General features: G+C 62.0%; 1 protein-coding gene across 2 annotated transcripts; it reads right to left on the reverse strand.

The window, feature by feature from the left end:
- Positions 1-81: 81 nt before the first annotated feature.
- On the reverse strand, positions 82-22,855 carry GRAP (GRB2 related adaptor protein). Of its 2 annotated transcripts, XM_070393226.1 has the most exons (5): positions 22,705-22,855; positions 17,718-17,815; positions 13,431-13,553; positions 2,893-3,061; positions 82-1,106 (listed from the first exon to the last, which is right to left on the reverse strand). In XM_070393226.1, the coding sequence occupies exons 1-5, from the start codon at positions 22,780-22,782 to the stop codon at positions 921-923; spliced, it is 654 nt and encodes a 217-aa protein (XP_070249327.1). In that variant the 5' UTR covers positions 22,783-22,855; the 3' UTR covers positions 82-920. The 2 variants fall into 2 exon arrangements, with proteins under 2 accessions (XP_070249327.1, XP_070249328.1); XM_070393227.1 differs by lacking the exon at positions 13,431-13,553.
- Between the last annotated feature and the right edge of the window lie 1,095 nt (positions 22,856-23,950).

Consider the following 23,950-nt stretch of genomic DNA (forward strand, 5'->3'; position numbering starts at 1 on the left):
CAGACCCTCCTGGGCGGAGGGAGAGCCCCCCACTGTCCCATTTGCTCCCAGTGCCATAGGCCCCCCTTTCTCACTGCCCCCCGCCCAGCCTGGCATTCCAGCTGCTTCCGAGTTCCCCTCTCTTCCTGCTCCCAAAGGTGCCCAGACTCGGGGCAGGCGCTGCCTACTGACCCCCTGCTGGGAGTGCGTTCCATTCTCAAACTGGGGCCCCCCCCAGACTGCCCCCCATGCTGCTGGGCTTCAGAGTCCAGCCCAGGCCCAGCTCCCCTGGCCCGCAGGTCCTCCCGGCTCCCGGGGCCTGGGCAGAGCCGGGGCCTGAACCGAGCCTCCTCGGCGGCTGTGTCCAGGGCTCGGCCCCCAGGCCTTGTCCATTTTGAGGAGCAGCTGCCCCTTGCCTTCTCCACGGCGCCCTCAGGGCCCGGCCGCCCGGTGTCAGGGGCCCAGGTGGGCGCTGGAGAAGCTGATCTCCACCTGGATCTGTCCAGTGAGCCCAGGCCATCAGGTGGGCAGTGCCCTCGCCTTCCCTTCCCTCGAAGCCACCTCCCCAATAGCCAGATACCTCAGGGTCCTTTTGAGGAAGAGGCGGGCGAGCCCAGTGGGTGGGGCCACTGACGGTGGAGTGGGCTGAGCCTCTGTCAGCCCACCCTAGGGTGTCACAATGCTGGTGACCAGTGGGAAGAGGCTGCGGGAACCCCGGGAGCGCCCCTTGCCCGGTGGGCACTGCACTTGGTGTTGGCTGTGGGCACAGGGCAGCCCCGGTTCATGTGGAGCAGAGGGCTGGGCTGGGCCATCAGAGGCCGTGTCCCTACCGAGGCCTGGGCCGAGCCCCGGGGGCCCGGAGGGGCGTCCATGGTGTCTCTCTGGACTTCAGCGTCCTGTGGACAGATGGTCTGCTGGCTCGGCCCCCAGCCTCGCTCCGGTCAGAGGTGCACGGGCTGGACGTAGCTCCGGGGGAAGAAACCCACCTGCCCGCAGAACCGGCCTCGCCACCAGTGCGGGTTCAGGTGCTCCAGGACCTCGATGATGTCACCGCGGCGGAAGCTGAGCTGGGAGGGGTCCTGGGCCGAGAAGTCAAACTGGGCCTGGGCGAAGCCGGTCCGCGGCGGCTGCAAGCGAAGCGGGTGTTAGTGGGGCCTCGGAGGCCGGACAAGAGGGGATTTGCCGCCGGTTGGGAAGGGCAATGTTTTCGAGGCAGAACTGAGGTCAAGGTGATGGCCACCCACCCGCATGGGCCTCCTGCAACCCCCCTCCCACCCCCCACCTCCACGGCCGCCACACAGACACTGCCTCTCCTGAGAGCCCGCGCTGTCCTGGGCTCTGCTGGGACCGGGTCCTGGCCTCAGTGAGGGGCTGTGGCTCAGGCCCTGCCTGTTCGGGGCCTCAGTTCCCTGGCTGTGCCACGGCCGTGATAACTGGACTCCAGGCCCCGAGACCACCAGGGCTGACACAGACCGTGGCGTGACGTGTGGCCACAGTCCACTGCTGTCGCCCTTGGCCAGGCTCTGGAGCGAAGGTGACACTTGGAGCTGCCCCAGCTCTCGGGCCTGGCTTCCAGTCCTAGCTGTGCCCCAAAGTGACCTTGGTTAAGTCCCTGCCCTTGTGGACTCAGTTTCCCCACCTTCGGATGGTGCTGGACTAGAGCTCTCAGCCCAACACCAGGACACCTCCTCCCAGCACCGGCTCTGCTGAGCAGGAGATAGGATCGGGCACCGGCTGTAATTAGCAGTTCTCTGCCCAGGAAGGAGGAGGCGGCCTGGGTCCCGAGAGACCGAGCCAGCTCTGGAATCTCCCCACAGGGTAGGCGATCCCAGGGCTGGGCCCAGGGAAGTGGTGGGTGTGGGGGAGCTCACAATGAGCCCCCAGTTCCATGCTGGCTCCCTCACACTCTTCAGGGTCAGAGCTGGCCCAGGCAGCGAGGGGGAGGGATGAAGGTCTGGGGTACAGAGGCCCAGAGGAAGCTCACGGTTGATCTGACCCAGGTCAGGCTGCGGAGGCGGAGCCTCCCGGTGGGACAGGGAGGCCCGAGGGGGTGTAGGGGGGGCGTGTCCAAGGCACTGCTGACACCCTGGAATATCAGATCCCAGGGCACATCCTATGGGACAGAGGGCACACTGAGGCCCAGGGGAGGGATAACCTGGCCCTGAAGTCGTGCTGGACGAGGCAGCTGGGGCCCAGGGAGAGGCTGGACGGGCTTCCCTCAGCCTCCTCCCTCTGCAGAGCCCGGGCTGTCTCGGGGTCCTGCCTGGCCGACCCCCCTTCCAAGGAAAAGAGCACATCGGGAATAATAACCGCATTAGCAGGTGTCATCATCCTAATGAGAGCTGGCCCTCGAGCCCTGATGAAAGGCTGGCTGGCAAATTGCTGTTCTTGCGAGGACACGGGGTGGCCAACCTCCCCCACACACACCGTGTCTGGCCAGGACCTCGCCCACGCTGCCCACACCCCACCCAAGGCCAGCGCCTCTGGGGCAGGAAGCAGGACTGAGCTACCGGCTGGTGGGTTGGGGTGAGTCACATCACTCTCCTTCCTCAGCTGCCTCCCCTGCACGACGGGGACAGCGAAGCCCCCGTGCAGAGCCCAGTCCAGTACGTGGCACTCAGAAGGCTCAGTGGGTGTCAGTGCCTTCAGCCATTCAACATTTATTGAGCACCTACTGTGTGCCATGCACTACTGACAACAAGCCCGACCGTTTGCCCCAGGGAATAGCCGGTTGGTTCCTTCCTTTTCTCCCCCTCTCCTTCCCAGCCTTGCTTATTTCCCTGCAGCGACACCAGCATCGACCCTCACAACATGGCCGGACCCCCTCCCATGCGGGGAGCTGGCGGGCCTGGCCCCAGCAGGTGTCGTGGCCCCTGCACACAGCAGGGCGCCCGCCCGGCCCTGCCCACCTACCTGGAGTGGGGGCGCCTCATCCCGCAGGAAGACCTGGCGCTTCTTGGCGATGGTGGCGGTGCGGTAGAAGTCGACCAGCTCGTTGAGGGAGTTGAACTTCTCCTCCCACAGGAAGTACTTGCCCGAGGCCTCACGCAGCACCTTGAAGTGCTGCACCTGGTCCCCGTAGCTGGAGGGGAGGGCCCATGGTCACTGGGACGGGCCCACGGCCAGGGACCACTCCAGCCCAGCCCTGGCCTCCCCTTCTCGCCCTGGGACCGGCCTTTCTCTTTCCGGGTGAGACCTGGGCTCGGAAGGGCAGGAGGGAGGACAGGCCGGGCCTCCCGCCCAGGCTCCATGTGAGACCTCGTGAGCACCCCTGGCCGCTAAGGGGTGGGCCCTGGGCCAGGCACTTCCTTGCGGTGTGACTTTAGGCAAATCACTTCTCTGAACCTCAGTTTCCTCACAATGCCTCCTCCCTCTGTTCAGTGCTCAGAAATGCTGACTGGCTCATGGCAACACGAAATAGGTTTCTCTGAGTGCATTTTCTCTCTGTTTGTTAATCCTCACCTCAGGATAGTTTTTCTGTGGATTTTAAGAGAGAGTAGGAGGGAGGCTAGAGACAGAAACATCGATGTGAAAGACACATCGATTGGTTGCCTCCAGAATGCACCCCGACCTGGGCTGGAGATTGAGCATGCAACCGAGGTACATGCTCTTGACTGGAATCAAACCCGTGCTCCGGCGCTCTACCCACTGCGCCCCTCGGGTCGCTAGGGCCATTTCCTCTCTTTAACACCCACTCAGCCTTCCTTCTCCTCCCGCTGCGTCCCCTCCCGGCTCTTGCAGTCACTTGAGGAGCAAATCCTCAGGCCGCCCCGACTCAGGCCTATGCCTGTGGGTGGGAGGGGAGCCTAGGCACGTTGGATGCTTCTGTCCTTCCCACCCACACCCACCTCGAGGACCTTCTATGGAATATACGAGTATGCGGACAGCAGATTTGACTTTGGGTGGTGGGCACACGGTGCAATATACAGATCTTTGTAACATAGAAACCTGCCCCTAAAACCTATATGTTCATGTTGACTAATGTCGCCCCAATCAGTCCTATATAACAAAAGCATAACATGCAGATCGACCGGACAGCCGAACAGCGGAACGACCATCCAGACAACCATCCGGGACCACGCTATGACACCCACTGGCACCAGGCCAGCCAAGGAGAGTGCGATGTGATTGGTTGAGGGCCCAGCCATCGCCCATGATCACCCCGCAGAGGGAGGCTCGGGCCACTGGCCAGCGGGGCGATCAATCGGGGGGCTCAATGATCACCCCAAAGAGGGAGGCCCAGGCCACCCACCGGTGGGCTGCCATGGGTGGCGGGTGGGCAGAGCCTCCCTCTGCGAGGGAAGCCTGCGTCCCGGGTGCCAGAGGGAAGCCGGTGCCGGCAGCCAGGGGAAGGAAGGCCTACTCTTGCACAACTTTCATGCATTGGGCCTCTAGTCTATATATATAAAAGGCTAAGCGACCCTCCGACCGCCAGACCGGTAGCTATGATGCACAATGACCACCAGGGGGCAGACACTAAACGCAGGAGCTGCCGAGAACCTGAGAACCACCCTCTCGCTATCCAGGACCCCTCGGGGGATGTTGGAGAGCCAGTTTCAGCCCAATCCCCGCAGGTTAGGACGAGGGATCCCACCGGTGCACAAATCCATGCACCAGGCCTCTAGTTTAATAATTAAAAGAAAGAACCTCCCATGGCTCCCCATTGCCCTTGGGACAAACTCTTAACACCAGAGACTCAATACTAGGCTCTAACTGCATGTCTGGCCTCTTTCCTTCTATAATCTCTGATGCAATCAGCTGCCCTTTCTCACCCCCCTGCCCTTGCCCAGCCCCCCAGCCCAAGCCCAGCCACCCCATCCTCTCACACGCCTTCTCGCTCAGTGAGGAGACCGCCTGCCTCTCCCAACCGGCCAGAGGGGAGGAGCCTGCTCCGCCTGGCCTGACCCGAGGGACCTGTCCAGGGCCTTCCCACTCGCTGCATATTCAGGCCAGGACAGGACATGCCGGTGGAGGCCAGGGGAGATGCCAGGTGGGTCAGGATGGTGGGGAGCGAGCCACCGCGCTTCTCCTCCCTGCTGCAGGTGGCCAGGCTCGCACGGTGGGGAGGAGCAAATAGGGCCCTTTTTACTGTGGGGAAACCAAGGCCCTGAGTGCAGCCAGCACCTGGCCAGAGCCGGGCCCCATCTGCGCTCCTACATGTCACTGTGAAGGGCTCCCGACTGGTCATCACTGTACAACAGCAGCAATAATGCTGGTCCCACTTGTGGTAATCATGTCCCAGATCTTGTCATTCACTCCTCCACATCGTACCTGGGCTATGGCCCCAGGAGGCGCGCCCTCTGTCCTCTCTGCCTGGCCAGGTGGGGCCCCCTCCCTCCTCCACACCCAGCTCCACTGGCTTACACCCAGCTCACTGCTCTGGGCCTCGGGTCCTCCCCTGCAACATGGAGGGAGCGCTGAGGCACCCCCCACAGTGCACGGGGGACCTGGGACTCCTGGCTGTGCAGGTGCCACCCCCAGGGCGGCCCCGAGGGACTTCTGGGCATGGCCAGGTGTGTGCACCGGGCAGGGGTGGCCCCTGGGAGGGAGATAGGTTATCATTTTGTTTGCGACTACATGAGAACTAAATACCGGTCTGGAAACTCGATAATAAAAAGAAAAAAACACCTCGGGTTCTAAATTTCAATTTTGTTAAACGATTTTGGACACAGCGCACTGACAAGCCGGGTGGCCCTCGGCCTGGGTCTGTCCAGGCGGCCCACACGCCGGTGTCTCAGGCCGAACGGGAGCGCATGTCAGTCCCGCGCTGCCAGCCTGCTCTCTGCCCACCCTGCCTGCTGCTCGCCTCCCCGGCACCCTGTTGGCTGCTGTGTTAGGTTTGAGATTTAAGATGAAGAGTTGTTTAAGGTGAATACCCCGTGGTGTGGGGGGCAGAGGGCAGAGTGGGATCCCTGACCTGCCCAAGTCAAGGGTCCAAACTACGCAGCACCTCTCTCTCCACCTGGACACACACCTCCAGGCCTCTGCACATTCTATCTAGTCCCTCCACATTCTTCTGCAGCCAAACTTCTACTCCTTCGTCAAGGCCCAGGTGAACGGGCCCACCCTCTGGGAGCTGCTCAGCCTCCGTCGGAGGCAGGCTTTGTGGGCTCCGTGGCCCCTGCACAGCCTTGCAACCAACTGCTTCTAGGCGCCCCACTAGCCACCTAGACAGCCCAAGGGGGTCAGTCCCCGAGGGTCAGCCCCGCTGAGAGCTGCTGGACTCAGGCAATGGCCTGTCAGCCCCAGGCTGGAGCCCCAGGGTGCTCTGAGCTGTGGCTCCAGGCGCCCAGCCCCTGACGCAGGCCCAGCCCCCAGGCTTGTGTACAGCCCAGAGCGAGTCCGTCCCACCACAGAACTGAGGCCAAAATGCGGAGTCTCTGACCACGGTGAGCAATGGCCCTGAACCCAAGACAAGGCCACCTGTGGGCCATCGGCAAGCACTGCTCCAGGTGCCGAGGCCGCTCACGTGTGGGCTGCAGGCACACCTGTTGGCGTCCCTGGCATGGGAGGGGGCTCGTGGACAGGGCTCCTGCCTATCTGACCTGCAGCTGCTGAGGCCACACCTGCCCTGGAGCAGCAGCCAAGGTGACTTCCCGGCGTCCTGCCCCTCTCGGTGATGGTTCCGGCCCTGGGCTTGGCTAAGGTGCACGGAGCAGAGTCAGCCAAGCAGCAGAGTGAGGACGCCAGCGCCAGGCGGCGAGGAGCCGGGGAAGAGGCCTGGGCTCAGGCCTGAGGCACTGGCAGAGGCAGAGCCACGGAGCTGCGTGCCGGAGGCGCCGGGCGCAGGGGTCCTCCCCTCCGGGTGAGGGCAGACGAGGGTGTGGTGGGTGGAAAAGATCTCAACCCTTAATGGCCACAACTTTGAACATTTTGGTGTTTGAAGGTTATCCTGTTACCTGGAAAGTTACTCAAAACAAAGCATTCTTGCCCTGGCCGGTGTGGCTCAGAAAGGTTGTGGCTAGATTCCCGGTCAGGGCACAGGCCAGGGTCGCAGGTGCAATCCACGGTAGGGTGGGTGCAGGAGGCAGCCAATTGATGCTTCTCTCTCATCATTGATGTTTCCTCTCTCTCTCCTTCTCTCTCCCTCTCACTTCCTCTTTCTCTCTCTGAAGAAAAAAATCAATAAAAATATTTTAAAAACAACAACAAAAAACATTCTCTGAGCATATAGGAGGGTCAGGGAGTGGAGAACAGGAGATGAGATGTGGGAAAAGGGCAAGAGACCCAGGAATTCTAGAACCTTCCAACCTGAAAATTCAAGAATCCTCAATGCGTGGTGCTCAGTGAAGGGCAGGTCTCGTCCTTTCTCCCACCCGTCCCAGAGTCCTGTCCCTGTGAGGAGAGCAGGCCAGAGGGGGCCTGCCTGGAGCCAGGGGCCCCTGCTGGGCCAGTCCAGGCCTGACCAGTGACCACACCGACTGAGGCCCGGCCAGGCCACGTCCATCTGCTGACCCAAGGACTCCGCACCTGGGCGTCTCCCGCCCAGCCCGCCTGTCCCCCGGGCTCCCAGGCCTCACCTCGGACTCTCGCCAGGAACCCTTTCTCCTCTTTTCTGCCTGGCCTTGGCCTTAGCCATCCTTCAAGGCTCCTGAGAAGCCGTCACTGGGGGCTGCCCTCTGTGGGCTCGCCAGAGCTCCCTCCCCGCCCCCCCCGCCCCCCGCCCCCCGGCCCAGGGAGCTGTGGGTATGCAGAGGACCGACATGCAAGAGGACCGACCGCCTCTGGGAACCAGGACCCTGGACTGGAGGGGGCTGAGCGCAGAAGCCCTGCCGGCTGAGCCCTCCCGAGCAGCAGGGAAGGGCAGCCCGAGGGGCTCTGAGCCTGGCGCAGAGCTGGTCCATGACGGTGGGCAGTGCCTGGGGCGCGTGTGCACGTGTCCTAGCCCGCGGGTGCCAGGCGTCTGTCCGTTGTGCACATCACTCTCTGAGCAGCTGTGGCTGCATTTGTCTCTGTGTGTGACCCCCACACCCACCTACCCAGCGGGGGCAGTTGGGAAAGCCACAAGGAGCAGGTCAGGCCTGATGCGAGCAGCCAGGCCTGCCCGGCGGGTTTTTCTGGCTTGGTGGCGGCGGCAGCAGAGGTGACAGTGGCAGCCCGGAGGATGAAACAGGCTGGGTAGGGTCACAGGACAGCCCTGGCAGGGACCCGGTGCTGACTGCCCCCAGGTGGTCGCCATTAGGCCTGGCCCTTCTGCAGCTTCAGTTTTCCCATCCGCGAACAGGGAGGGGCTACCTGCACCGCCGCAGACGCGAAGTGGCATCACCCCGGCCTGGGCTGGGCTGCGGGTCGGGGAAGGGGTGGCCGGGGAGGCCGAATCTGCCGGGCACAGGGCCAATGGGCACCAGCTCGGCTACTCGCTCTGTGCTCTTGGGCAGCTCCTGCACCGCTCTGAGCTTCAGGGGTTTTTGGTTTATTGGTTTGTTGGCTTGTTTTACCTGTAAACTGTTTCTAGGATCAATTCCTCCCGGTCTTTGCACATATAAAACCATGCCCCCACATTCCTGCTTCATTTTCTCATCGGTCTTTATCGCCCTCCTGGATTCTGTGTAATTTGCTAACCATTTATCGTCCCTTTTATCCCAGTGGGACGAGAGCCCAAAGAACGGGAGCTTTGTTCTGTGGTTTGTGTCTGAAACCGAGCGCAGGCCAGGCCTGTGCACGAGGGTGCTCAGGGACCCGAGGGCGGAGCAGGCCGTGCATTGAGTCCAGGGCACCTCTTGCCTAAGAGGAAGCAAACCCCTCGCTTGGGAACAAATTCTCGTTTACGACAGAGGAGACCACGGCAGCCGGAGGGAAGTGTGCCAGTCACACAGCGCAGGCCGGGCGCCCAGCCAGCTCGGACGCACTTCTGCAGGGGGAGGGCCCAGCCCTTTGTAAACTCGTGAGGCCCATAAACCCACTCTGACAGCTTTACGGGCTCAGCAGGAGCAAACAGGAGGTAGCATGCAGGGGGTGAGAGGCCCCGAGAGCCAAGCCAGCGAGGGAGGAAATGCTCTCGCCCATGAGCCTGCAGCCATCACCTTCTGGATGGCCTTCGGTCATTGTCTCCTCGCTATAGATGAGGGCATCACAGGAGAGAGAGCGGGATCTGCTGGTACCCAGCAGGTCCAGAGCGAAGCCAGGCAAGCGCCGGGCCCCCGCCTCGCGCCACCACCCTCTCTAGCCGCCCCGGGGCCGGGGGCAGGGCCAGGAAGCGCTCCTGTGATGACAATTGCTGTAACTGGCATTTATGAAGCACTGACTATGTGCTAGGCGTCACACTCTACGCAGATGTTCAGTTTACAGAGGCGGAGACAGGCCCACAGGGCAACGCGCCTGGGGTTATGCAGCCGTCTGTATCAGAGCTGAGGTTCTTGCCCCGAAGCCCACACTCCTAGCCACATCGGTTCTGAGTCTGCTTCCTTCTCTGACGGCTGCCCGCTGTCCACCAGGGACCAATGAAAGGCTCCGTGAGAGACGATGGGCCGCGAGTGGGAGGACCTGGGAGCCCTGGCCCAGCTGGACGAAAGCAAGGGTGGAGGCACCACGGGTGGTGGGTGCGCAAATGGCCAGCAGGGCGGCAGCTCCTGTGGCTCTAACCGTGGGGGTCTCGGCCAGATGCCTGGGGGAGGTGCTGGGGGCATATGCCAGGATTTCTCTTGGGGGCACTCCCAGGCCCTTTCCCTACAACATTGGTGCTGGCTCCCTAGGGCAGCCATGTCTCCTGGTCCAACTTGCTCTCCGGGCCCACGCCTCCCGGGCCACCTTCGGGCCTTTGCACATACTCTCCTCCTCCACCATGAGGAATGTGCCTGTGATTGAAACATCCCCCCCACCACCTCCGTTCATTCATCACGAACACCCTGGGCCAGGCGGTGCCACCGCCCCCCCTCCCCCTTGGGTTTGACTCCTCCCTGACCTGCCCTTCCTTGGTGGACACACACACACACACACACTAAGCAGGTTGAGATGTGGGTGTGAACCTCGGCCCGCACCAGCTTGGCTGCATTTACAGAGAGAAGCCAGAGGAGGGCAGTGCAGGAGGCACAAAGGGAAGCTTGGCACCTGATTTGTTAGCGGAGGAGGGAGAGTGGAGAGGAGTCAGGGTTGGGAGGGCCACCACCTCCTGCTGCTCAGGTGACTTCCCTGTGACCCTGCTTTGCTGGGTGACCTTGAGCTTTGGAGCTAATCCAGGAGCCATTCGAAGGCCTGGGCGGCACCATGCACAGGAGACCACCTGGGCGGGCCAGCACGGGCACTACCATTTCTGCTCCCGCTGAGTGGGAGGAAGCCGGGGGGGGGGGGGGGTGTTGGGGTGGCTAGGGAGTGGGAGGTGAGACCGTCCCCCAGCGGCCCGCAGCCATCCTGAGGGGGAGTCGGCCAAGCATTCACAGTCCCCCCACTTACAGCGCCGTTTCTAACACGGGGACATGGAGGCCCAGAGAGGGTGAGAGCCATTCCTGTCCTCAGGGTGGCCAGCCTGTCCCGGGCAGGGGAGTGAGGAAAGCGGGCTGCGTGCCATGGAGGGGACCCGGCTGAGCGCCCAGCTCTCCACAGCAGCGCCCCCCCCGCAGAGCTCGAGGGCGCCCGGAGGGTCCGCGGGTCCCTTTCTGCGAGCAGGAGCCCTCGGGGGCACTTGTTTGGAGCTGCCAGGGCGCTGCGAACCCACCCTGTCCAAGGCTGCCTTTCTCTGCTTCCGTGGGATCCCGTGGCCCCGGCACCCTCACCCCGTGGCTCCGTCAACCATCAGAGCAGATCATGTCCGTTTATCCTGTGGAAAATCATGGTGCCACTGGCATGAGCCTCACAGCAGCCTGAGCAGCCCCAAGGCCGCCCTGCTCGAAGGCAAGGCTGGCACGGCAGTGCCTCCTCCAGGTGGACTCTGTGTCCTCAACACTCCTGGCGGCTGCTCCTGCTGGTGGTTCCCACCCCACAGACCTGTCCCTCAGCCCCCCTCAGCCCCCCTCAGCCCGGGGCACAGCTCCCGCTCCTCACTCGCCCTGTTCTCCGCTTCTCTCACAGCAGCCGAGGAGCTAGTATCTCCTCCTGCCCACACCTCCCCAGGCTCCCTATCGGGGGACCAACCCGGCCTCCTAGGCAGGCTCCGAGGGCCATCTCTCTGGCTGCCCCTGCCCCCTGGCTCCCTCTCTCATCACGCCACCTCCTGGGGGCTCCCCGCGTCCAAGCCCTTTGCACCCCAGGGCCCCTGCGCGGCCGCTCCCTCTGCCCCACAGCCTCCTCCCAGGTCGTCCTGCCTGGGGCCTGTGCAGCCTCCACTTCCGGTTCAGATTTTTGCTCAGATGCCGCCTCTCAGAGAGGCTGCCCGTGTCCACCTGCTTCTGTTCTGTCTCCCCGACTGAGACGGCAGCCCCAGGCCCAGGGCAGCTGGCTCTGCCTGTGGCTCAGCCACTAGCCCCCGAGCTTCTGCATCGAGACCTCCCGGCCCAGGGGGAGGGAGCCGAGGCTGCCACCTCAAATGTGCCCCTCTGGGATGTCGAGTGTTATTTTTAAGAAACAGAAGACTCGGGGACCTCTGACGTTCCCTTTGCCGAAAAGCTGAGAGAGAGGCCGCTCCAGGCAGCGGGATCGCTAGGGAACTGGTGTCACGTGAGGGAGCTGTGGCCACGGAGGGACTCAGGGAGGCCTGTGACAGCGCCTCCCGGGCCATTGGCAGCCACGGCCCAGCGGCCATCTCCTCCCCAGCGTTTGGGTTCCATCTCCCCGTGAACTGCCTCCCTCCCTGTGAAGCCCCACCCTCAGCCTTCCTTTCTCTTTAGCCCAAGATGGCAGCAAGCCTGAGGTGCCATCTTCTTACCGAGCCCCCGTCTGTACACATGTGGCTAAATTTGATTATTTTCTCCAGTTAGTCTGTCTCGTGCCATTTTAATTGTTTGACCAGCCGGGCGGACTAAAGGGGGAAAGCGGGGGGAGGGGGGGACTCCCCTTCTCACACAGACACTGGAAATAGGGAGGACAGAGACCCACCAGGGCCTGACCCCACCACCCCGCTCCTGCGCCTGCTCCCAACTTCCAGCCTGGATCCCTGTCTCCCCATGTGGCCTTGGGACTGGCTGCCACCCCGGCCTGAGGAGCCGCTTGGCGCGAAGCCAGACCCTCCTCTGCAGCCATCTCGTCCATGCCAGGCACCATTCTAATGGCTCTCACTATACTGACTTAGTTCATCCTGCAATAACTCACTGTACGTGCGAGGAACCAAGCACAGAGAGGGTGAGTGACTTGTCCAAGGTTACACAGCCAGGAAGTGGCAGAGCCAGAATCTGCACCCCAGCAGCCTGGCTCCAGAGTCCGTCCGCTCAACTATGTCCCCATATAGTTAAAAGGCAGGATAGTAAGACGCTAGAAAAATCCCTTGGCGAGCGAATTGAGGAAAATGAGACCGAGAGCTGAGCACACGGGCCCAGCACTTTACAGCAGACGCAGAAGTCTCCTCCCTAGAGATCACAGCGAGGCCTCCGTGTATTTCAGCTCCAGGCCCAGAAAGCAGCAAATCCAGGTGGGCGGCACCAGGACCAGCTGCAATGACCAACGCCCCCCTGCCCTGGTGCCCACCAATCAGTGGAGCCCCCGACCCTGAAGGGACACCCCTGGAAAGCTGATGAGTATTCTATTGAGACTTCCCCTGGGACCTCCCCTAAATGCCCAGCCTTTAAACCCCCCAGGAGGGACCCAGCCTGCACTCTCCTCCCAGGAGCGCGCCCATGCCTTTCCCTTCCCCTCTACCCACCCCCGCAGGTGGGCACCTCCTACACTCCACGGGGTCCCCACCAGGGGAGCAATGGGCAGCCGCAGCTCATGCCGGGCTCACCCTCCAATCTGATCCTGTCTCCAGGGCCCCCTTTCTCTGACTTCTTAGTGAACCAGAGCACCCCACCCAGGCTCTCCTGCTGCTTCTACCCCAGCCCCCTCCTTGTTGCACTGCCCCAGCTTTAATAAACATCCTCTCAAAGTCACCTGGACTCGTGGTGTGATGTCTTTCCTGCACCAGGTCAAGAACCACGCACTCCGGCCGGCCCTAGGTGGATCTGCTCCGGGTCAGGTCCCCCCAGGAGCAGCAGGACCTGTCACTGTACGTCCTGAAGGCCTGCCCCGGTGCCTGGGTGTCTCCTGTCCCTAGTCGCTCTTACCACACAAGCCACCGGCACCTTCTTCCTCCCTGGTGACGAATCTTTGGCCCTTACTAGTCGTAGAATAATGTCCAGACCCCCAGGCTGACACTGGAGGCCTGAGCCTGCTCTTCAAGCACATCCTTATTGCCCTGGCCACTCCCTGGAGGGGGTGTCCTCCCCTAACCCCACCTGGTCACTGCTTGCAGGCATTTGCTGTGGCTGCTCCGCTTCAGGGACCGACATTCCTGCCACCTCCGTCTGTGAGCCTGGTCGGTGCTTGGACACAGCTCAGGTGCTGCCTCCCGGCCCACCCGCCCTGCCCCCTTGCAGGTCACGACTCACTTCACAGAAATGGAGAACTCCCCTGGGGAGCTCTCGCTCTCCCGGATCAAGAAGGCTCCCAGGTAGTTCCGCTTCATCAGAATCTCTTCTGCCAGCTGCCGGGAAATCCTGCCCGAGTACCACCTGCAGAGAGAGGGGATGGTGAAGGCAGTGGGGGGGGGGGGGGGGGGCAGGACAGCTGCCTTCTCTGCGCCCAGTGCTCGACATCGCTCATCCGCACAGCAGTCCCAAAATGCAGGAGATCTCATTGCACCCATTTTACAGATGAGGAACCTGAGGCACAGAGAGACGAAGCAACGAGCCCAAGATTTCTTGCTGTGGCAGGCAGGAGCTGGGAACACATCCCAGCCTTGGCTCCCGGGCCCAATCCCTTCCCACCAGGCCAGGAACACACATACCATCAGGAAAACAGAAATATCAAACTTCGGTGACATCAAACCCAGCTAACTCCAGCTGAGCTTTTCCGTTTTAGATGGTAGATTCTTTTTTATATATGTACTAGAGGCCCGGTGCATGAAATTCATTCACTGGGGGTGGGGTCCCTCAGCCCAGCTTGCACCCTCTCCAATCTGGGACCCCTTGGGGGATGTCCGACTGCTGGTTTAGGCCCGATCCCACTGTCCTAAACCAGCAATCAGACATCCCTCTCACAATCCGGGACTGCTGGCTCCCAACCACTCGCCTGCCTGCCTTCCTGATTGCCCCCAACTGCCCTCCCCTGCTGGCCATCTTGTGGTTGTTGGTGCTGCCATCTTTGAGGGTGGGGCAATCGATTAGCATATTCCCTCTTTATTAGATAAGATATATCTTTTTATTGATTTTAGAGAGGAAAGGAGAGGGAGAGAAAGAAAGAAACATCAATGATGAGAGAGCATCATTGGTCGGCTGCCTTCTGAATGCCCCACACTGGGATTGAGCCCACAACCTGGGTATGTGCCCCTGACCGGGAATCAAACCTGAGATCCTTCAGTCCACAGGCCAACGCTCTATCCACTGAGCCAAACTGGCCAGGGCTGGATAATAGATTCTTAAAAGTGAAAAAAATAAAATAAAAACGATGACAAAAAACAATAGCAGCTTTGATCTGATGAGGAAGGATCTCACCCTATACCCATTTCACAGATGCCCAGACTGTGGCCACCTGGACTTTTTCTCACCGGTACAAGTCCCTTTGCCTGCTAACCAAACAGAACTGGGTATACAGAAGGTGCCTGATCAATGCTTAGAATCTTGCAAGGCCCCCACCGGCCCCAGGGTCTGGGAGTAAAAGGCTGGGATCCAGCTTCTCGTTCAGTCCTGTCCGTCTGCCTCAGGGCGCCAGGCAGCTCCTGTCCCCACCCCACCCCCTGCCTGCCTGGCTCCCACCCTCGGAGAGTCCAGGTTTCAGCCCCTCGTTGTTCGGGGAGGGGTGGGAACGAAGGCCGGAGCAGCCAGTCTCCTGGTGGGGACCATGGCCACCAAGGTCGGCGGCAGGTGCAGCGGCAGGGGTGGAACATCCTGCCCATCTCCCCACTTGCCACTCGTGTCCCATGTGCCCGACGCTTGCAAACACTGAGGTTCTGCCCGAGGGCTTTCCCCGGTGCCTGGCACACTCAGCCCGTGTGCTGAGCCCTGGAACACTCAGCGGTGACTGCTGACAGGGCACAGGTGGACCCATAGCCAGCCCCGGCCCTTCCTGCCGCCCTGGGCGCCTGAGCCTCTCCCGCTGCCCTGGTCCCAGGGCGTGTGCAGCCCGCACTCACGCACCCTGCCGGCTCCTGCCCACCCACTTCCCACTCCAAAGCCAAGCCCTGGCCTCAGCCAAGTCTCAGGCCCTGCCTCCGCCAGAGCCCACACCTCAGACGTGAGGTGCCAACCAAGTGCTGCCCCAGACAGTGGGCGTCCCGGGGGCAGAGGCAGGAAGTGGTCGTTGCATGTGGAGGGCCTGGGTCCCTGGAGTTGGGGAGTCCTGGACAAAGCTCCCACCAGAGGCTGAGCTGACCATGGAAGCCAGCTCAGGGCCAGGCAGGGAGCCCCTCTCCCAGAAGCCTCGGCGGGACCCAGGTGCAGGGCCCCCGCAGGGCTCCACGTGGGCGTTTCCTGAGGGCCCGGTGTCTTCAAAGAACCCACAAAACCCCACAGGAGGTGTCAGCATGTGGGCGGCTGTCGCCCTCAAAGGGTGTTGCAAACCGCACCTTTCAAGGGGGCCAGCCTGTCCCACCAGGGGAGCGGCTGGTCCTGGGCCTCCCTGGGGCCGCAGAAGCGGGCACTTCTCGCTGCCCAGAGCCTGTTCTCCTCCACCGCCCGCTCCTGCACTCGGGGCACCCAGCCTGGTCCCCCTTCTCACTGACATGGAAACAGCCCAGAGCAGGTCACGGGCTCCCTGAGAGGTTACAGAGCAGGTCCCTGGCCTTGGGCTCTCCCTCAACCCCAGTTGCTCTTCAGGGCTCCCCCACCCGCTTCCTGGGGAGCACAGCCCGGACCACCGCAACCGGCTGCAAATCCCACTCTGCCTCTTGCCAGCCGAGTAACCTGAACAGCCACTGGACCCCTCTGCACCCGTCTGTGCTGCACACGTGGCTTTTCCTGCAGCTGCTGCTGCCATGGGCCGGCTCCAGCCCTCGCCCTGAGCCTCCCTCCTCCCCTGTGCATCTCTCGGGTAGGTCTGCCTGCTGCCCTCCCTGGCAAACTTCTGCTCTGACTTCGAGGCCCCACAGGGCATGCCCTTCCTGTGGGCAGTCCTCCTTGGGAACCCTGGGCGGGTGTGTGGGGGGGGCGGCGGTGACGCTGGGTGCTCAGGGAACGAGTGGGCCTGGTGGAGGCACAGGGCTTTAGGGGAACCCGGCCCCCCTCCGCACCGCCCTCCACGCACCCTGGGCCTGATGGGCTGGGTCAGGCCCTGAGCTGGAGTTTCCCCACCGCTGTTTGGGGCCAGGGCAAGGCTGTGGTTAGCCAAGGACAAAACTGGGCATGGCCTTGGTTGGGTCGCGGGGGGGTGGGGGGAGGGGGCTGAACCCCTTTCCTGCTCTGTCCCAGACACAAGTGCCAGAGCTGAGCCCAGGGTCACTGCGTGGAACACTCCACGCCCCCAACAGCCGGTGCATTCTTGCCTCAACCACCAGCATTGCCCGACAGGCCTGGCCCCAGGCCACACCTTTGCCACCCGCCCCCCCCCTCCCCCCCCCCCCCCCCCCCCCCCCCCCCCCCCGCTCCCAGGGCTCCTCAGCAGCTGTGGCCTTCGGGTCGGCTCTGCCCGGTCCTGCTGCCACCGGGAGACCTCCCCAGCCCACAGCCACGCTCCTGCCTGTCCTCCGCTGGCCCGCGGATGCCTGGGCAGCTTGCTCTTGGCCCCGTGCTGGGGTCTCCCCGTCTCTCCCCCCAGGCTCTCCCTTTACTGACAGGAAGATTGACAGCCCTGGACCCCGGCCCTGGGGTCAGCCGGGGGCTGCAGCTGGAAGGGTTGGCCCCAGCGCGTGAAGCTGGAGGCCCCATCGGCTTGGGAAATAACTCAGAGACAGAGGAAGAGGAAACACTCTCGGCCCCACCCTGGCCCTGCAGCCCTCCCCTCCCACCCACCGGCCTGGCCGAGCCACTGGCCTCCACGGCTGACTGAGTCCCTCCCCTGCGCAGGCCTCCGGGCGCCCCCAGCCAGTCATTGCGGCCCCCCCCCCCCCGCTCCCCCCCACGGGCTCGCCCCCATAGTTCCCCACTCCTCCCTCCAGAACGTCTTTCTCTGTTTCCACTCAGCTGACTCCCCGTCCCTGGTCCCTGGAAGCCTCACTCACTGCACCTCTTCCGAGACGCCTCCTCGGTTGGCTGCTCAGCGCTGCCTGCCGCCCTGTGCTTTCTGTCCTGTTCTGTCTCCACGGGGCGGGCTGCTCGGCCCCAGCAGCTCAGCATGTCTCCACGCCGTCTAGGCGAGGCCCTGGGCCGCCGCTAGTACTGGGCGAAGGGCTGAGTGAGCAGCTGGACTTCCCAGAGAGTCTCAGCCACTGAGGCCTGTTCTGGGCTGGGCCCTGCTCCCGCCATGCTCAGGCCATGGCTTTGGATGGCGCCTGCTGGGAGCCTGACCAGGAGCTCCCTGGGCCAGCAGGTCCCAGGTCCTGGGGTACCTGGGCCCCACATAAGCCCCCCTTCGGCCCTGATCCAGGTTCTGCTTGGCCAATGTCCACTCTCTCTCCCGTGTGCCCCAAACGGGCACGCCCACCGCCCTCCCTCCCACCTCGCAGGGCTGGGCCTGGGGGGACATTCGGCTGCAGGGGGTGGGGGGTGCCTTGAAGCTGCAGGGCTGGGGCGATGGCCACTCACGGGTGGGGCTTGACTCGGATGTAGTTCTTGGGAATGAACCCCTCGGCGCCCCGGAGCTCAGCCTTGTACCAGTTCTGGTCGTCCTCCATGTTCAGGATCTGCAGGAGGAGAGACACTCAGCCACCCGCCAGCGAGGCCCCCGCTCAGCGCCTGGCGTCACCCGTTAGCCCTGGGTATTCCACAGGGGGCTGCCACTCGGGGTCAGGCCTGACTCCTCAGTCCTGTGCCCCCAGTCCCGGCCAGCCTGTCCCCAGGAGGGTACCGCGTCCCTGGCGGGGCTGCAACTGGACTCAGGCGCTGGCACCCAGACCCTGGCAGCCTGGCTCCTGGGCTGGGCCTGAGCGCAGGGTCCCAGAGCATTCACGCCCAGCACTAAGCCCAGGGGCAGGTCAGAGCCCCCAGGGAGGTCAGGGAGCCCCAGCCCGGGCTCAGCGCCTGGTGGCCCCTCAAGTCTGCACTTGCACCGCCCTCACAGTCTGCTTCGGGGGTGACCACTCAGCAGGAGGCGGTGGCATTCAGGCCCTGGGAGCAGGTAAAGGAGACCTCTGGGCTGGGCGAGGCTGCGGCCTGGCCGGCTCTGGTCAGGGGCTCCTCGCCCACAGCAGGAGGCCCCTGCACCCGCAGGTGGCTGAGGGGAACCGAAACAGCCGAGTCGGTGGGATCGCTGCGGGTGAGCAGTCAGGCGGCTGTGGGACCCGCAGGCCAGGCCTGCAGAGCCCCGCATGAAGCTTGGGGCTCCTCCTCCCTTCTCTGGGCAAGCTTTCCGTGCATCACCCTGATTTTCATACACCCCTCTGAGGTCAGCATCTCCAAAGGCTACTACACTGCACAGATGGGGAAACAGCCCCAAGAGGGGAGTGAGCCAGGCCGCAGCGGGGCGAGGGTGAGGGGCGAGGGTGAGGGGCGAGGCAGGGCCCACGGCGGCAGGACTCTGGGCCTGGGGTCCGGCTCAGCTGGTTTAAGGGAGACCCTGCTCACCAGGTTTTACTCTCTCTACCTCCCACTTTGTCTCGGACCCGAGCCTGGGAGGCGTCTCTCCTGTTAGTCCTGCCGCAGGCCCCACGTTGCTGGGTCCAGTGGGGACATAGCTGAGAGGAAATACTGGGTAGAGAGCAGTAGGGGCGCTGCCAGAGCAGAGGCTGGGCAGGCTGCCTGAGGCAGCAACTCAGACAAGCCTTTTCCAGGAGAAGCTGAGATGGCCTTCCCGGCCCGGGCCCGAGCCTGACCCAGCAGGCAGGCACCCTCGCCTGCCCAGGCGCTGTGAGTCCTTCCTTCCTGCCCTGTAGCCGGGGCAGGGGCAGCAGCCCAGGGACAGACGGAAGCAGGTGGCTGACTCAGGAAAACTTTTGCTGAAAACAAAACAAAACAAAACAATTCTTCCAATTTATTAGAAAATTAAAGCCAGATTCCAGGAAGATGCCCCGGAGCCCGGGGCTCCGGCCCGTGGCCTGACCGCCTCTCCCCCGCCGCCCGTTCCATCACCTGGGGCGGGGGATGGCTGCGGCCTGCACTGAGCCTGGCCGTGTCTTGTGAACTCAAAGTCCCGCAGCCGTGTGAATGTAATATGTTTAACCAGTCGCTATCTTGTTTTACTTTCCTATTATCTTCATTCTGAGGACCCAGAAATGTTCTCGTTGTTTACAGTAGCTGAATCCTTCCTGTTAATGTGGTTCAAAAGCCCTAGACCTCAGAGACGTGGGGATTCCTGCCTGGTGAGCTGGCCTTCCCCTGAGCCTCCGCAGGGCCCTCCCCCAGGGTGCGGGCCACTCCTGTGCCTGGGGCACCTGCTCCCTGCCTGGGCTGGGTTCTCACCATCTCGCTCCCCTCCTGCTCTCCCTTTACTGACAGAGAGACTGCTATCTGCTCATCTGCTATTTACTGAGCACCTACTGTGTGCCAGGCGCCCTGCTAAGCTCTAGCAACACAGCAGGGAACAAGGAGCTTGCGTTCTGGTGGGTAAAGGTAACAATAAGAAAGGAAGGCGAGCGTGGGTGAGGGTGGGGAGGTGGAGGAGGTTGAGGGCCTATAAATCGTGGTGGACCGGTGCCTCCCGCACTCACCCTGTACTGGTGAACACACAGCACAGTGTGCAGATGATGTGCTGTGGAGCTGTGACCTGAAACTTGCGTAATTTGGTTAAACGGTGCCACCCCAGTAAAGTCAATAAAAAGGAAAAAATGTTTAAAAAGGAAGGAAACAAGTCAACGAGGTAAGAATGTAGCAGTGGGTGGTCTGGGAACAGCAGGATGCCATAGCTGGAGGGGTCAGATGGCGTGGCCGAGGAACACCTCCCTGAGACCCAGATTACAGGAACCGGACACGGAAAGATGTGGGCGACAGGGTGCAGGGCAGAGGGAGCAGCCGGTGCAAAGGCCCTGCCTGAGGTGGGTGGATATTCGGTGAATAGGGAGCAACTGAGACAGTTCTGAGGGTTTGGGCCTGTGGCTGCGGGGAATGGCTGTGGGCAGCAGGCAGGGTTGCCTGTATTGGGTCCCAGGTGCCCTGGCCTTTCCCGTGGAAATGCCAAGGAGCCCTAGGCTCCTCGAGTCTGGGCCTCGGAGACCAGGTTATCCTTGGAGATAGGGGGGTGCAGCCACACCCACGCCCTCCTCCAGCCAGGAGCAGCAGGCACCGTGCCCCCAGAAATGCCCGCCCCTCAAGGAGGGTCTTCGCTCCGGGAGAGTGTTTGAGGCCCTTTGTCCCAGCGGGGCAGCCTGCCACCGAGTTTTTCTCCAAGACCAGGGCTCAGATTTGCTCACTGGCTCCCTCCCGGCGGCTGGGGGCGGGATGGTGGGCACTGCTGTGCAGGCCTGGTCCACGCCGCGCTCCGGAAGCCAGTGGGATGGGTGAAAGGGCCAGGTCCCGGGGCCAGCGCCCGCCCAGCTCCGCTCGCTGCTCAGAAAGGGCCACCAGGCTCACCCCCTGGGCTGCACAGCTTAAGCAACCACAACCTTATATGCCAATTATATCTCAACTAGAGGCCCGGTGCACGAAATTCGTGCACTGGGTGGGGGGGGGGGTTCCCCCCAGCCTGGCCTGCACCCTCTTGCAGTCCGGGACCCCTCGCTCCTTACTGCCCACCTGCTCACTGCACCTTAGTGTTGCCAGGGAGGCAGGAGAGGCTCCCGCCACCACCGCTGTGCTCACCAGCCTTGAGCCCAGCTTCGGGCTGAGCAGCGCTCCCCCTGTGGGAGCGCACTGACCACCAGGGGGCAGCTCCTGTGTTGAGCATCTGCCCCCTGGTGGTCAGTGTGCATCATAGTGACTGGTCGTTCTGGTCGTTCCGCCGTAAGGGTCGCTTAGGCTTTTATTATATAGATAAAACCAGGACAAAATAGCTCAACAAGTGTTTGTTGAGTGAATGAAGGGAAAGGTGGCCCCTGCCTTCATTCCTTCGCCATTTACCATTTTTTGAGCTTGAAAGGCCTCTTTCTCAGCATTCATCCATGGGGGCGGCGGGGGGGGGGGGGCAAGTCCCACTGGAAGGCACCCCAGTGTCTACTTAGTCCTTCTTCCCTCCCTCCCTTCCGTCCATCCTTCCTTCTGTCCCTCCCTTCCATCCATCCTCCTTCCTTCCTTCCTTCGACATTTCCCTTATCTTATTGAAAGCCTGCTGTGTGTGTGCCAGGCACTGTTCTATGCCCTGATCCTGCCCTCATGAGCTCACTCCGTCCTCAGCAGCCAGTCCCTCTAAGAGAAGCAAATACACCAGGTATTGGCTAACATTTTAGCAAAGGTTAGTGGGAAATGACTAATCTTGGGGTAGGAAAGGTGGGCACAGGAACCTGGGGGGCGGGGCAGTGAAGTCACAGTCTTTACAGTGGCCTTGGGGACCCCTGCTCCACCCTCTCCACTGCTGGCCTTTCACCCTGAGCCCCATTCCTCCTTCCTCACATCTAGGTTTAGGGGGGCAAGCCTGCCTTCATCCTCATCGGGCCACATGCCCTGGGCGCCGGTGTACCGAGGAACCCGCATCCTGGCATAGGGAGGGGTTGTGGGTCCTCACGGGACGTGGTTCCTTCTGCGAAGCATCAACCTCCCACCAGTCCTTGAGCCTCAGGGACGGACAGTTTCTAGAGTCAAAGGACACACGTTCAAATTGGACCTCATTCTGAGCAAGTCATGTCACCACCCTGTGCCTCAGCTCAGTCAGCGGGGAGGGGGGCGCCCAGTCTCCCATCTGAGCAGCTGAGGTGGGACACGGGCCCACTGCTGAGCGGGGACTGGTGACAGCAGGGTGGCGGCAGGGTGGCCCAGGGTGCGCTTGAAGCTCTGGGCCAAGAGTAGGCCCAGGGCTCAGAGGGCGGGACATCTAGTCAAATGCCACTGCTGGGGGGTCGGGGGAGCGGGGGCGCTCAGGCCGGGAGGGGCGTGGCTTCCTCAGCTCCTGGCCACTCGGTGCCTGACTCCTGGCACGGCCATTCCTGAGCCCAGCCCCTGAGCAGTCTGAGGAGCCAAGACATTTCCAGAGAGAGAGATCCCACAGACCCCCCCTGCCGGGCTGCCCTGGAAGGCGGCCGTTCCTTACAGAGGCCCAGACCAGAAGCAATGGCAGTGGTAGGACTCCCCCCTTTCTCCTGGCTGCTGGGAGCTGGTCTTAACACTGAAATCACAGCTCTTCACCCCACAGGCCAGCGCGCACTCATTACTCTCCTAGGACTTCCTCCGCTTCCCCTTCACTCCCTTCCCCACCCCACACCCTCTCTTAGGCAACTGTCTTCTCAAATTCTTCCCTGGGAAACCCCTGCAGACACCATGCGAATGTCTCCTTGGACCCTCACCGTGGCCCCACAGGAGGGGTCATCACAACCTCCCACTTCCTAGATGGCTTGTCCCGGCAACTGGAGAAGCTGGGCCCGGCCTCCAAAGACTGGATGGACTCTTTTTTTTGGGGGGGGGGGGGGGCGCGGGGGGACTGTCCTGGGACCTTGGTTCTTAGCCTCCCTGTCCCATGTGGGGCCCATTCGGCCCGTTCTGACAACCCTACCTTGAGCGTGTCCCCCTTGTTGAAGGCCAGTTCATCGCTCTCTGTGGCCTGGAAACTGTACAGGGCCACGGACTCCATCCTGCTGCCCCTGGTCCCAGCAGCTGGGCTGCGAGCGAGCGAGCAGCGGCGGCTTCCTGCTTCCTCGCAGTCAGGACTGTCTTCCTTTGTTTTGAGGGCGGGTTTGTTCTTTTGAAGCTGAGGCTGAAACTCCCCTGACAGGGAGAAACAGGAAGCAGAGCTGTGTCACCCAGGAGGGGTGGGACCCCAGGCACAGGCACGGCCCTGGGGGAGTCTCTGGGCGGCCCTGGGGGCGGGTCTCTCTCCTTGTACCCAGGTCACAGAGGATAAAACTGAGGTCTCCAGCGGAGAATGCTGCACGCCACCCCGCCAGCTCAGGCATGTGTCTTGTGGTGCCAACCACTCCCCGACTTCGCCAACCTGTCTGCCGCGTTTCCTAAACGCCAGTGCCTGCATGATTCTCCCGTGCCCACTGCGTCCACCCAGGCTCGCTTCCTGGCTTTCGAGGCCCTTCCAGACCCCTCCGCACCCCACGGCCACCTCACACCTCTCCACACTGTTACTCACCTTCCCTCTATTTTTAAATATATATATATATATTATTGATTTCAAAGAGAGGAAGGGAGAGGGAAAGACAGACACATCAATGATGGGTCAAGCCCGCAACCGCAGGCACTGCCCTGCCCTGACCCGGAATTGAACTGTGACCTCCAGGTCGATGCTCAACCACCGAGCACACCGGCCAGGCACTTTGAATAACGATAAAGGCAGTGTTTTCTAAAATACATTGCATTTTCAAAATTGAGCTACCAGCTGCTAAAGTGTGTATACATTTTTGGAGGATACCCTGTATAATAGACAGAATGAGTTTATCTATAAAATGAGTATATTTATATTAATTGAGCGGACACCTGTATATATAATGCGTGTGTGTTAATTGAGTGGACACCTGTATACATGTGAGTGTGTGTGTATGTATATTCTCCCCCTCACCCTCCGCCCCTCTGGCTTTGTCTGCAGAGAGGGTCTGGAAGCAATGGCACCTCCACAGTAAGAAGCGCGCCCGCACCGGCTCCATCCTGGTTTCTAAACACCGTCCTCCACTAAGAAGACCACCCTCCATCTCTTTGGCGAGATGGCTGGTTCCAGGGCTGGGGCAGGAGGGTCCTGGATGAGCCTGGAAGTTAGGAAGTGCTCAGGGGACAATGGGAAGTTGTCAAAATGACAA

Source organism: Myotis yumanensis, unplaced genomic scaffold (assembly GCF_028538775.1).
Source record: "Myotis yumanensis isolate MYYU_CA2020_CCGP unplaced genomic scaffold, mMyoYum1.0.hap1 SCAF_16, whole genome shotgun sequence".
Taxonomy (NCBI): Eukaryota; Metazoa; Chordata; class Mammalia; order Chiroptera; family Vespertilionidae; genus Myotis; species Myotis yumanensis.